The sequence below is a fragment of the Labrus bergylta genome, chromosome 22 (assembly GCF_963930695.1).
Source record: "Labrus bergylta chromosome 22, fLabBer1.1, whole genome shotgun sequence".
Classification (NCBI taxonomy): Eukaryota; Metazoa; Chordata; class Actinopteri; order Labriformes; family Labridae; genus Labrus; species Labrus bergylta.
In genome coordinates, this window is record NC_089216.1 from 8969301 (window position 1) to 8982130 (window position 12830).

At 41.2% G+C, this 12830-nt stretch overlaps 1 protein-coding gene across 10 annotated transcripts in view; it reads left to right on the top strand.

Moving 5' to 3' along the window:
* Window positions 1–1849: 1849 nt before the first annotated feature.
* The window catches only part of LOC109981606 (sodium/potassium/calcium exchanger 2), a 46683-nt gene continuing 35702 nt past the window's right edge, over window positions 1850–12830 (top strand). For 5 of the 10 annotated variants that reach the window (XM_065950198.1, XM_065950199.1, XM_065950200.1 and 2 more), the window contains exons 1-2: window positions 1850–2214; window positions 3465–4530. In XM_065950198.1, coding sequence (XP_065806270.1) covers window positions 3640–4530 — 891 coding nt within the window. In that variant the 5' untranslated portion in view covers window positions 1850–2214; window positions 3465–3639. Of the gene's footprint in view, window positions 2389–3461; window positions 4531–12830 lie in introns of all 10 variants that reach the window. The other 5 variants (XM_065950195.1, XM_065950201.1, XM_065950202.1 and 2 more) reach the window with 3 other exon arrangements.

The window sequence follows — 12830 nt, forward strand, 5'->3', positions numbered from 1 at the left end:
ATACTCAACAAATACATTTTGCTTGCTTGAATGTGGCTGAAAGCAAGTGTAATATTTTTGACAAGAAAATAGACACTAACACTTTACACTTGCTTATAAATGTGGGTGTTTGCAGAGCATTTTCCTTGATTTGATATGGATCAAATTTGACCTGGAAAAGCCACACAAATTTAAAGCACCTCTACAACAGTATAAACATTATAAGACAACTTAATTCATGTTTATTTTGGGTCATAAAAAGGAAAAGTCATCAAATTACAGGCTTGAACAATGAGGGTGTCTTCAGTGCTGGCAAATGCCAAAATGGGTCAAATTTGTCGGCAACAGTGTGTAAGGGTTAAATTAGCTGTTTTCCTTTCTTTTCAGTTTTTATGCTAAGCTATGCTAGCCTTGATATACAAGACATTTGGGACGTGCTATTGACCTTCTCATTCGATTAAAAAAAAAAAATCATGACAAAGGGGCATCTAATTCATTTGTTGATGCTTAGGCTTAAGCCTGTCAAAAAAAAAGTCGCTAATTTAGGATGCAAACTAAATATGGACTAAAGGATAATGGTTACGAAACGTTCGACTATTGATTATCTGAGGTAAATTAAGTTAATGCTGTAGTCCCTGGTGTTTCCTGTTAGGTAACAAGGGGCGGCTACAGTGGAGTAGAGATGAGCAGAGAAGAGGGGCCAATCAATGAGGTCACTGAATCATGATTTATTATACAGCACCGGGCCATTAGTGTCACACATGCTTTGTCACACCATGAAGAGATTGCGTGTCTGTGTCTATCCAACAGGGTTTGGCCTGTGGACTAATGCTAAGTGGTTGGGAGGCTTTTTCTGACATGAGGGGGAAACACGGCGTCCCGAGGGGCTGCAGGGATGATGGTTATGTCAGCCGAAAGCTTGGGATTGGTTGACATATAAAAAATGAAAGAAAACGGAGCGTAAAGCGTGCGCGACCTTTTCATGTTTGGTATTCAAACCAAAACTGTTTGAAAAGAATAAATGCATACATAAAAACACAAATGAAAGGAATAGTTGTTACTTTTGGAAATGCGTCTGTTTGCTTTCCTCTTGAGGGTTTTAATGGGTTGATACCAGTATTACATCTATCCACTAAATATTAAGCAAAAGCAAGCAGCTGCTTAGCTTAATACTACAAACAGGGGGGAAGCAGCTCGCCTGTCTGTGTCAAATGAGCTACCAGCAACTGTAAAGCAATGCCACATCTTGTTTTTTTTTGTTATCAGTATGAAAAAAGGTCTGGAAGAAAAAAGTTGTTTTAGAGTCCGAAATGGTGACCCAGACTAAGAAAAATCTAGTCAGTAGCCTATAGGCCTATATGAGCAACCTGAAAAATGTATAGGCTACTTGAAGTGGGAGCCACTCATGCCTGTTCTCTTACATAAGCTAACCAGCTGATATCGGCAGCTCTATGTTGAAAATAGGCGTATGAAAGACTCAGCCTCTGGGGCAAAACATATTTCAATTTCCTCAAAAGTTAAGGATGCATTTTCAAATGACATGTGGAACTCTCGCTTTCTAAAGAAGCTTACATTTAAAAAAAAAAAAAATCAATTATGCTGCAGCTTGGGCTCCTCATCAAAGAGGTATCAGAGTAAAGGGACCACCTCACTCATTCATGTAACCTTGAAATGACCTGAGGCGTTCACACACACATATATACCATGAAGCTTATCCACCTGTTCCGTCATCATTGGAACAAACAAAAAAAAAAAAGAGTGGAAATACTGCCTTTGCTGTGTAACCACGGCAACTCCTCCCTCAAAATGCAACATCACCAAAGCCCCCCCTTCGCGTGAACCCAGCGGGAATGGATGGATACATTACCTGGCTTTATTAATAAACCTTCCGGATCACGTGGTGAGCCCAGCCCAGCACATTATTCTGCTACACTAGCAAGGTATTTTTCGACCGGGTGCTTTTTTTTTTTTTTTTTTTTTTCTCTCCTCTCATCGAAAACGGGAGGGATGCTGCTGCTGCTGCTGCTGTGAGGGAGAGAGGTGAGCGCAGTTGGAAAAGCATCCTCCCACCCCACCACCACCACCACCACCCCTCCCTCCAAGAGCTCCTCCTCTGTCGTCGGAAAGCGGACGACCGGTCACATTTACTCAATGAGAGCAAGAGGGCACCGGAGAGGATTTCCTAATTCCTACCTGCTGCTGTGCCGTGTGGCTGTTTTTTCGTCTCTGTGAAAGGTAAGGCATGACAGCGTGCGCAGCCTCTTCTCCTCTCAGGCGGAGAAAACTCTGATGTTGGGGCTGTATGGCTCGTACATGACGGCTTGTCGTCTGTTGTGTGATGATGGCACAGCTGAAAGGGCGAAGGCTTTATTGAAGGACAGGGATGGAGAAGAGTTGTCAGTGGAGCTGGTATGTCAGAAATTCCGTTTTAATTTAAAAGCAGCAGGGCTGTGCATCTCTGAAAAGTCAACCAGGACAGGATGTGTGGTGTGTGTGTGTTTTTTTTTTTTTGTTGTTTTTTTTTTTTCTGCTTCTACCTGAGCAGCAGCGTCATAGCGTTTACCATTTTCACTCACTGCAGCCAAGTGATGTCCGTACACCGTTGGCCCTCTCATTTTGTGAGGTTTTTTTTTTTCCTCAGGTAAAAACAGCAGGTTTCCCACGTTGACTGCGAGTCGTCACAAATGGAAACTGACATTGTTAGACTAGTAGAACCATCTACATATTGAAGTTTTCAGTCTGTTTGCTGCATGCTGCGTTTTTTTTTTTTTTTTTTTTAATTTATCGTGATTTACGAGAAATTCCAATCCCTGAAAACCCTTTTTGTTTTTCATTTTAATTAAGTGCCCATAACCTAATCGTCAACACCGACTATCATCGCCTATAAAACAAGATTTGCGTAAGATTGAACAAACTCTTGATTATTGTTCCAAGTTGTTCTCCTGGAGGGTAATTATTTAATTGTGCTGTGATAGTAAAAACAATATTGGAAGAATGGAAGATATGCACATTTAAGCTGACTATTCCACATATCTGCATTACATTGTTGTTTGGCGTTTGCTCTCCACAAAGAGATGTTTTTAGGCAGTGGGCAGGAGGAGATTAGTCCTGACTTGTATCTGACTTTTCCAGGGCAACAATGATTATTGGTTTTTCCATCTGTTAAGCTTTTTTTCAAAATTCTGCAAAAAAAAAAAAAAAAAAAGGTCAAGGTTAGTGGCTTTGCATTGTTATAAAAAGAGAATCAGCATTTACAAATAGCTTTGTTATATTATACGAGACAATGAGAGCTATTAACTTTCTGTTGGTTATGTAATTGATTGTTTAGTTGTTTGTCACATTTAGAAACTGATTCTTTAAAACCTTGTTCACCCAATATTCAAACAAGCCCATTTACTTTGATGGTATTTATTAGAGCTCAGTTGTTGGGTTTATTTCCTGGCTGAATTGTAATGCATTCTTCATTCTTTGACATTGTCCAGCAGAGGCTAATATGAAGACATCATTTGGCAAACCAGACCCTGGGAAGCACCTACGATCTCATCAGCTCATTTGAAACTGAAGACAACACCATGCACTGTCTCCGGTAAAATCCTGTTCCCCACTCTCCCCTCTTCCTACCAAGCGTTTGAGAGCGAGGACACGACACGCTGCACAGACATGGCTTCAGATCAGCCCTGCATGGATTCACTAGAGAAGAGCAGGCCCATGTTGGGCGCTGCCTGTAAGCGCCAGGCCTACCGGTGTCTACGGAAAAAACTGAGGCCGGTACGGATCTTAGGGTTCGTTTTCAGCCTGATGGCCATAAGTGCTGTCTCCCTCAGTGCCTTGACCTGGAGCTCAGGGGGTCAAAGCGAGGAGAGTCTGCAAGAGTCAGTTCCCCACAGGACTCTACTTTTCACCCAACCCCAGACAGACCCCAATGCATCAGCCGACATGCCAATAGCCATGAAATCTACAGCAGATAGCAATAAGAGCCAGGGGGATTACCCAAGAGACCTTTTTACCCTTGATGAGAGGCGCCAAGGAGCAGTGGTCCTCCACATGTTCGGCATGATATACATGTTCATCGCCTTAGCCATAGTGTGTGACGAGTTCTTCGTCCCAGCTCTGACGGTCATCACGGAGAAGCTGACCATTTCGGACGACGTTGCAGGTGCCACCTTCATGGCGGCTGGCGGCTCAGCCCCAGAGCTCTTCACCTCCATCATCGGCGTCTTCATCTCGCACAGCAACGTGGGCATCGGGACCATCGTAGGCTCCGCCGTCTTCAACATCCTCTTCGTGATCGGAATGTGTGCCATCTTCTCCAAGGAGATCCTCAACCTGACGTGGTGGCCGCTGTTCCGCGATGTCTCCTTCTACATCCTGGATCTGATCTTGCTTATCATCTTCTTCCTGGATAACGTAATCTCGGTGTGGGAAAGTGCCACGCTGCTGTCGTGCTACGCCGCCTACGTGATCTTCATGAAGTTCAACAGCAACATGGAGGGCTTCGTAAAAAGTTGCATGAACAAGAACCAAGTGGTAGAAGTGGAAGTACAGCCCAAGGTGAGTTGAGTTCTGGATCTATTCTGTGTATTAATTATATGTGTTTATATATATTTTTCACCATAATTTTCTCTATGAAATGTTGTTTGACACATCAGTCTATATGATCAAGTGGAAATGCAGTAATGAGTTTTGTATTTTGGCCGACAGAATTGACGTTCAACGTCTCTTCTGGCCTTGAAAACATTCATCCTCTTTCACATCACATGCAGCAGATTTGAATAATTCAGGCTTACTTTGACTTTGTTTTCAACCCAGCCAAAAATAAAACCATGTTGTTCCTAGAGACATGGTTTTTATTCCAGCATCTTTTCTTGGTTCCAATCAACCACTTCCGAATGAGACCGATTCAGCGCACATTTCCCACACATCAAACATATCCTTCCTGAGACCACCCTACACCATAGACAATCAGTTTAAATGGATAAACCTCAGTGGTTGAGAGCTTCTTTCACCAACCACTTTGACCATTGTATATTCATGTGGCCTAAGAGATACTGTACACGGCGGGTCTCACAGTATTCCACTGTGGGATTAATAAAAAAAAGGAGTCAAATGTGTAATTCTGGGTTAAGCTCTACAAATTGTGTCCCCGTCTGACAAACAAATCCCTCGGAAAAAAGCAGTTTTTTTTTTTTCCTCAGGCGAAGATTTCCTTCAAAATACTGCTTTTAAAATATTTGCTTCAACATGAAACGCATGCAACCCAATAGCGTCAACCACATACATTAGTGGACTTTAGGATTGCTGCTGTAGTATTGCTTTTTCGAGCTATGCTCCATATTTAGCTTCAAGAGAGCTTGAGTCATTCGATGCAGAATGTAAGGTGTTGATCAGTAGCACAATCAGTAAGAGTTAAAAACAGTCTAAAACCATTGTGTCGCTTAACATAGCATCCCTCCCCCTCAATGACACTTGAGGGCAAAATACACTGCAGTGCAATTTGATACTGGTGTAGAGATTATCCGGACGGATTTAGATTTATTTGTAACATGAAATGGAAATGAAATTTTGAGAAAGTTGCATTGTAAAGCTTTAATTAAATGGGGATTTATTCTGAGTACATAAAGGATATTTAAACTGTTTGTTACACAATGATGGGAGGAAAACTCTCAAGGATCCAAGGTGATCATTTGATATGGAGTTTATTTTAACCAGAATGTTTGATTTTTATTCCAAAAGCAAGCAGGACAATAATTACAGCCTGTAAGTTTTACTTCTCCCATAGCTCTTTTATTTTGGCAAGTATAAGAAAAGACAGAAAGGAGGCAGGCATTCTAAGTGCTAGAGAAGACTTAGGTGACCTTGAGCTGCAGTGCATTCTGGGTACTTTGGCTCAAAGAGCCTTGTGTGTATGTGTGTGTTGGGAAAACAAACTTTCAATAAGGGGGAAAACAGATGAGCAATCAAACCCCGCTATCATGTCTTATCTCCTGCTACACTAGCTGCAGATGTAGCTTCTCCTCATTCGTCCCCTCAGCACCCTGCTTTGAAATCACAACACTTAAAATGCATGAAAGTAATGACTTCTTTGGGGGGGGGGGGGGTCTACAGGGTTAATCGAACTGGAATGGCACACAAAAACATCTAAACAGCAGTTTTTAATCAAGTATAGACACTTTGGGGACGCGTATATATTTTAAGACTAGTGTTATTTTGAGATTTAATTGGCAATTTAGCAGGCCTGTGTGTGCCTGTGTGTGTGTGTGTGTGTGTGTGTGTGTGTGTGTGTGTGTGTGTGTGTGTGTGTGTGTGTGTGTGTGTGTGTGTGTGTGTTTAAATTCATATATGAGTAATGGAGAGCAAAATGGCAGGGCAAGGACAAGGATGAGTGAGTTGGCTCATAAAGGTGTCCTGCGAAATCTGATACAGAGTCTGGCTCTTTGCTTTTTTTTTTTTTTTTGGTCTTTTTATTTTTAGCTGACATTCACTACTGTGAACTGTGAGTTCTTTTTTTAAAATAATTTCCCTGTCACAATTGAGCTCCAAGGTCTCCTTAATCCTCAATACATTACCGTTCAGGTGTGACGTACTGCAATGTAAGGACCCATTGGGTGTCATTTGACGCGGTGCCCTTGAACTAAACACTTGATTGAAATGGGCTTCCCTGAGATTATTTCATGCATTATGATATTGGGATGTTCCTGTTGGGTGTAACATGCTAGCATAGACAGAAACACAGGCAGTCAGCAGGGGAAAGGGAAGCAGTGTTGTGGTGTCACATTAAAGATAAGAGTGTATAGGGTGCTTGCTCGGTAATTGGCAGTCAGCCATTAACAAGACATGCTATAAATACCATGTAAAATTTAATTCTTGAACTAGCATGGACAGCAGTGTGACTTTCAGAGACACCAGTCAATTTTGCACTGTCTGCGACCGCTTCCTTTTTTATCTCCTTACATAACTGCTTGTACTGCTTTATCTTCTTCCTTTTTTTTATCGACACCAAAAGTTCATTTTGTGTAACTTGTTTATTCTGCTTCTGGGAACATAAAAATAGATTGCTTTGTTTCTCTTATTTTCCCAAAAATAATGCCTCAGCTTCGAGGCAGAGAGTTTAATAGTAAATCAGGGCTTGCTGTTCCATCATTTGACAGATCAGAGGAGTCTTTTTTTTTGTTGTTGTTGCCCAGGGACGAGGTGTACCGTCATCAATATGACACAAACAGAACTGTCAGACCTCAGTGTGAATGTAAGGTCTATTTAAAGCCATTGTTTTAAAGCTTTCTAATGGCTGGGCTCCTCCTCTGCAATCTACAATAATCTCTAAATCCAGTTAACACGACCATAAATGCACTATAAGGCTTTGCACTTAGACTGACATACAGCTAAATAGGAAAGAAAGTGCCTTGCTTTCAGAACAATAGGCTTTCGATGGCTAAATGGGAGGATGTTCAATATCTAATAGTTTGGAAAGTGATGGCATTTGGATGGTTTCATGCACTTTTTGTAAATCTTAGTTGTGCAGGCTTTAATAAATTCATACTTGAATAGCTTGATGGCATCTTGATATTGATGACTGTGAACTAATTAAATGTAACCCTGCTTTAAGTGATTTTCTGTCCACCAGGGGTCAGTTGGTACTGGCTGTAAAGTCAACATTCAGACATCAAATTGACTTTTGAAGTTAATCTGGTGACATTTTTAAAATAGTTATGTTTTTCTCTTGGAGCAGAAGTGGCTAACGTTGGCTCTGATGTTTAGTGGTGGGCAAGTCGCATACAGATGTTTTTGTTTTTTGGAGCTAATTAAAGGTAGCACGATGAGCGCAGTGAAAAGGAACAAGAGAGTAAGGTTGCAGGCAAAAAAAACGTAAAATGGGCTGAAAGACGCTAAAATGCACGGATAAAGTTAGACTACAGGTGAGTTACAACAAATAGCTGATGACACATTGGTTTTCACCTGATTGCCCGAGTGGTGTGAATGCCTTGGCTATGTGCTAAGAGCTTTATTTCATAGGTCAAATGTTTGCCTGGTGGGTGTTAATCAACCTTCAAAACATAACCATAAAAACACAATTTACAGTGCAGCTGAGTTAGAAGGATGTAGTTACCTGATTGTTGTGGAATACTTTGCTGCTGGTTGACTCACGAAAAGGGAAGGGGTTCTCCAGTAATCAGAGTGTCTCTTTGGCACATGATGGTTTTCTACTTTTCATCAAACCACCTTTGAATCTTGCGAAAATGTTGACAAGACACTAATTTCAAGGGCAACACAAGACAGTTGCCTAATGCAAGGTACATTTTAATCACCAGCATTCTTGTAATAAATACTACCTTTATAATGCTTCAAAATGTCAACCTTTGTTACAAATGTGTGAGGCTATGGTCAGTGTGTTTTGTTGTGCTTGCAGTGGTGTGGTATGGTGTGTGCTGTTACCTCGTCTCATCTGTCAAGTCAGTCCTCCTCAGCTTTAATGCCAATAGTTGACAACTTGTCACACACCCTGGTCCTGAGCGACAGGGGTTCATAGGCCAAAGATAGCTTCTTTTTGACTGTGTTGCTGCTCTTGATTGTTGCAAGCTCTCTCCTCCCTGAGATTCTTAGGCTGTTGATGCGGTCCAAGTCGACTCGGGCCAATGCACAAAGGTCTGATTGCTGAACACTAGGTCACACTGTGTGTACGTGAAGGGAGCAGAATAGTTCACCAATGGGTCTGTTCCACATCATCTGAAAACGTCTCACACTTACACACACTGTAAATCATCACCGACTAAAGAAAGACACTTCAAGGTCACAATAGAGATAAAAGGCTTTCATTTTTTTGCCTCACAAGCAAATCGGAGGATCGGTAAATTGCAAGCTGGAGGATGATTAATATTACCATAGGTTTAGATTTCTCCAGCCATTTTCACTGAAAAAGCAACAGAAGTGTGTGTAGTTGAGTTGACGCAGCATGCTGCTGATGATGCCCCACTGAAACAATCATGGGTCCAACATTTTTTTTCTTTTTTGGCTTTCTGTGTGCAAAAAAAGAACAGTAAGTCCAGCCAATCAATGCTGGCAGTGACTACGTTGAGGTAGCAATTTGCTTCCCAATGTCAAGGACTTTTTCTTCTTTTAACTTTTGTACTTAACCCCTTTAAAAATGGTTTCAAAAAAGGCCATTTAATGATGACAAGCCAAATTCTAAAAAGCAACAAAGAAGACTTGCTTTGTCTTTACATGTCATCGTACGCACATCCCCCTCCCCTCACTGTCCTCAGGACCACCTCACCAGGCCGACCTCAGCTTATCTTGTCATCTTGTGGCCTCTCTCATTGTTTGGCTGATGGACTGACTGGCTGCTTTTGAAAATACTGGCCCCGGCAGATGAGATTAGCCAGCACTTTGTGCACTATGGTTTTATGAGAGACAGAGGAGTATAGTGAGGAGCCCTCTGACCACTTGTTCAAATCATGGTGACACACTGGAAGTCAGTCAGTTAGGATAATGAAGTCGGAGTGTCTATGTCATTTCAAAGGCAGCAGCAAACCCAACAAAGGAATATCTAGCATAGGAGCAGTGAGTATCATTTTACGACAGCGTAGTTACATTAAAAACAAGAGGAAACCAAAAGCCAAGCATTTAAAGAGTATCAGTTACCCTGATTCAATCCACATTTTGAAACAATGTCTTTTGAAATAGGTTTCTGGAAACTTCTGATATCAGGTGTGACCTGGATGGGGTTAGTCTGGGATATTGTCTTTGCAGAGATTAATCTCTTAGCACCGAGCATTGGCATAGCCTGCAGGCTAAGTATTAATGATGGTGGGATATCATTGAAGGTCACAGGTGTTAAAGGTGTTAAAGGTGTACCAAGGTTGTCTACTTTTTCAGATGTTGCAGATGTTAGTGTGGGATATTTATGTCATTGTGTGTTGAGCGTCATCTATCAAAGTTTAGCTCCGCAATAGTTTAGCATGAATGCTTTAGCCATTATTAAACGCTTTACTCTTATCTTTGAGAAGGAACAGGGATACCTTGGCTGCAAACGCTAATAGATACTAATAATAGATACAATAGCATTTTGTTGCTCTCCATTTCGTGGAAAATTGAAATAAAAATTGTAAGATTAAAGTGTTTCTGCTGCCTGACTCAGATAACTGAAACACTCAGTTTAGTGCAGCACTACAATAATTGTCACATGTATCGTTGCTGTCCGATGAGCCAGGAACATTTCAATCAGGATGTAATCGGTCACACCTCCAAAGTCTTGAAAATTTAATTCAAAGCCTAATGAAATGGTTTTTAATGTGTTTATTCTGAGGGTGATCAAGGCTTAGTTTCAGTTAGATTTTGATACATGTTTAAAAAGAGTCTTGACTTTGATTAAACATGTGCATTTATACTTTCTCAAGCACAATATCCAGAGGCTTTAAACACACATGAGTGTGTGAGTTAAATGTTTAAATGATGGAAATGTGACTGGTGGGATACTGTGGGGGAAGTCACATCCTCTATTTGAATTGAGCTCGCAGACTGGAGTCTATGTGGGATGCCTGCGATCATCCCTGTTGGATAAACCAGCGAGTATTGAGGCAGATGTTGCCTCTGCTGAAATGGAAGGTGCGACCTCTGATGTATTACCAAGCTAAAAATAGCGTCACAGAGGCAAGATCGTCCACAGGATGCGCTTCAAAGATCAGTTACAAGGCGGGTTTGTGCAAAGAAGCAGACTGCACATGTGTCCTCTGTGGGATGTGGACGCTAAGTCACCAGTGTAGACCTTCCTATATAACTCACAAATAAAACCCAGTGCAACATGCTGCTCTTTTTTTTATTTTTATCCACTCCAATTCCACTAAACTCCCACCTCATCCACTATAAAACCAGGCTGCACTGCATCATCTCCGTCACTGGCTGTTTATTTTAGTCGTATGTGACGTGGTCATGGGATTATCTCCCATTATGACGGATGTCAACCTAATTTCCTGCAAAATCCAAATGTGCACTGCTGAACTCCTACCAGATTATAAAACTGCATCTGTTATGGACGGTTTCTTCGGGTTTGAAAGGGTTTGTACTGTAATAAAATCAGTTGTCAAGCTCATTTTTAGGAAATCATAAGGAAATACCTTTTTTTTAAATTAGATTAGAAGTATGGTTTGTACAATACTCAGATTCCTCACCCTCCCCGTTGACTGCAGGCATGTAAGGATTGTAACCTACTATGATTGATGTTTCATAGAAACATTGTATTTCTTTTTGCGCTGTCTTTTCATTGGTACGTGCTCTTGTCCTTGATTTGTACTGTGGATTTTTGTGAAAGCAGTGGGAGCTGTCATGTTTTTATCCTTTGAAAGGAAAGTTGTAAAAGTGACCTTGACTTCCACTGAATAAAAAGTAGGTGGAAGTCAGTCTTGCTGGTGTGTGTTATACAGAGGCTCAATGTAATGTAAGAAAGGCACAAATTACAAGTTCCAAGTGCACATAGGAGCTGCTTTTGATGAGGACAAAAATAGGGATGAGTGAAACTGCAAAAAGCGAAGCTAAACTGTTTTTGTCTGTTCTTGTGTAGTTTTTGAGGTCATTTATGGACAAGCTGCGCAGAGAGGAAATTAATTATTTGAGCTCATATATAAACAGCAGAGCCAATCATTTAAAAATAGAGAGCCTGCTACTTTGATCTCACCATGGCAATGAGGAGTCCAAGTTTTATCACCTATTCCAGCTGTGGCTCCATGTCTCAGGAGGAAGGGGGGGTGGGGGTGGGGGTGGGGGTTACTGTCTAGATGGTAATTAGGTATTGTACGATTTGCCGCTTTGTGTTCAGGCTTTTAGATGAGTCAATAGAGATAGAATGGAAGTGTTCAAAATGAAGTAACAAGCCAATGAAACATCGTGTCAGGCTTTTAGGAAACAGGGTGGAGCCACTTCTTTGACCATTTCTCTTCTGCTGTCTTTATAACCAGCCGATGAGTTGTCTGGACTTGGTCATTGTTCTGATTTACTCACGTTGAATGCACACAAGTTCTCATTTGCATCACAGGTGCTGAATGGCAAGCTTTTTATGTCATTGTACTATTTGGCTTCCTCCTCTATTCTTATCTGTGTATACGCTGGCTCTTCACCGCCTTGTTGAGGGTTTGAAAGTCACCCCTGCCACTTCTAACAGTGTCAGTGCTGTTATTATAAGCACTGTTAGTGATAAGTAGAACAATGAAGCTGATTATTTTTCCGTGTAAAAAGAGGCTATTGTGCATGCAGAGGAGAGTGATCGTGAGTTGATGTATCTAAGAGATGTCTACACAACAAAAACGTGTGCTTGTGCTTACATATTTTGAATGCAATAACCAATTTTAGCAATGATTTGAAAGTATGATCCACAAATGAATCAGTTATTAAATGTATTTTTAGTTGTAGCCCTCCCAAGCGTCTTTGGACTGCATAGAGAGTCCTTGACAAAGCTTCTTGCTTGTTGTTTGTAAAATAAAATCTAAGACCATCATTCTTTGTTGGAGGCAAGTGTAAATCAATGTGTTTCATTTGATGATTCTATCTCTTTTAGGTGGTAAACGTAAAAGTTTACTATGCCCTAGATTGGGGCCCTTACTGATTCAATTAAATGCCAAGTAAGCCGCAACTCAGCCAACACTACAAGCTTGTTTTCTGTTCAGCTCCAGGCTCTGTCAACTCTTGTTGCAGTACCATGGACAGCGCCATCTCTACCTCACACCTTCACACGTCTGAAACTTTTCTTGCTGCAGTTTCATTTGTGTTCCTTTAACCTCTCCCTCAGTCCTGAGTCTGTAATTTAGAGATGTTCATTTTGACCATGGCTGTTGACACATTTAGGGGCTAGGCTTAATACCTTTCGA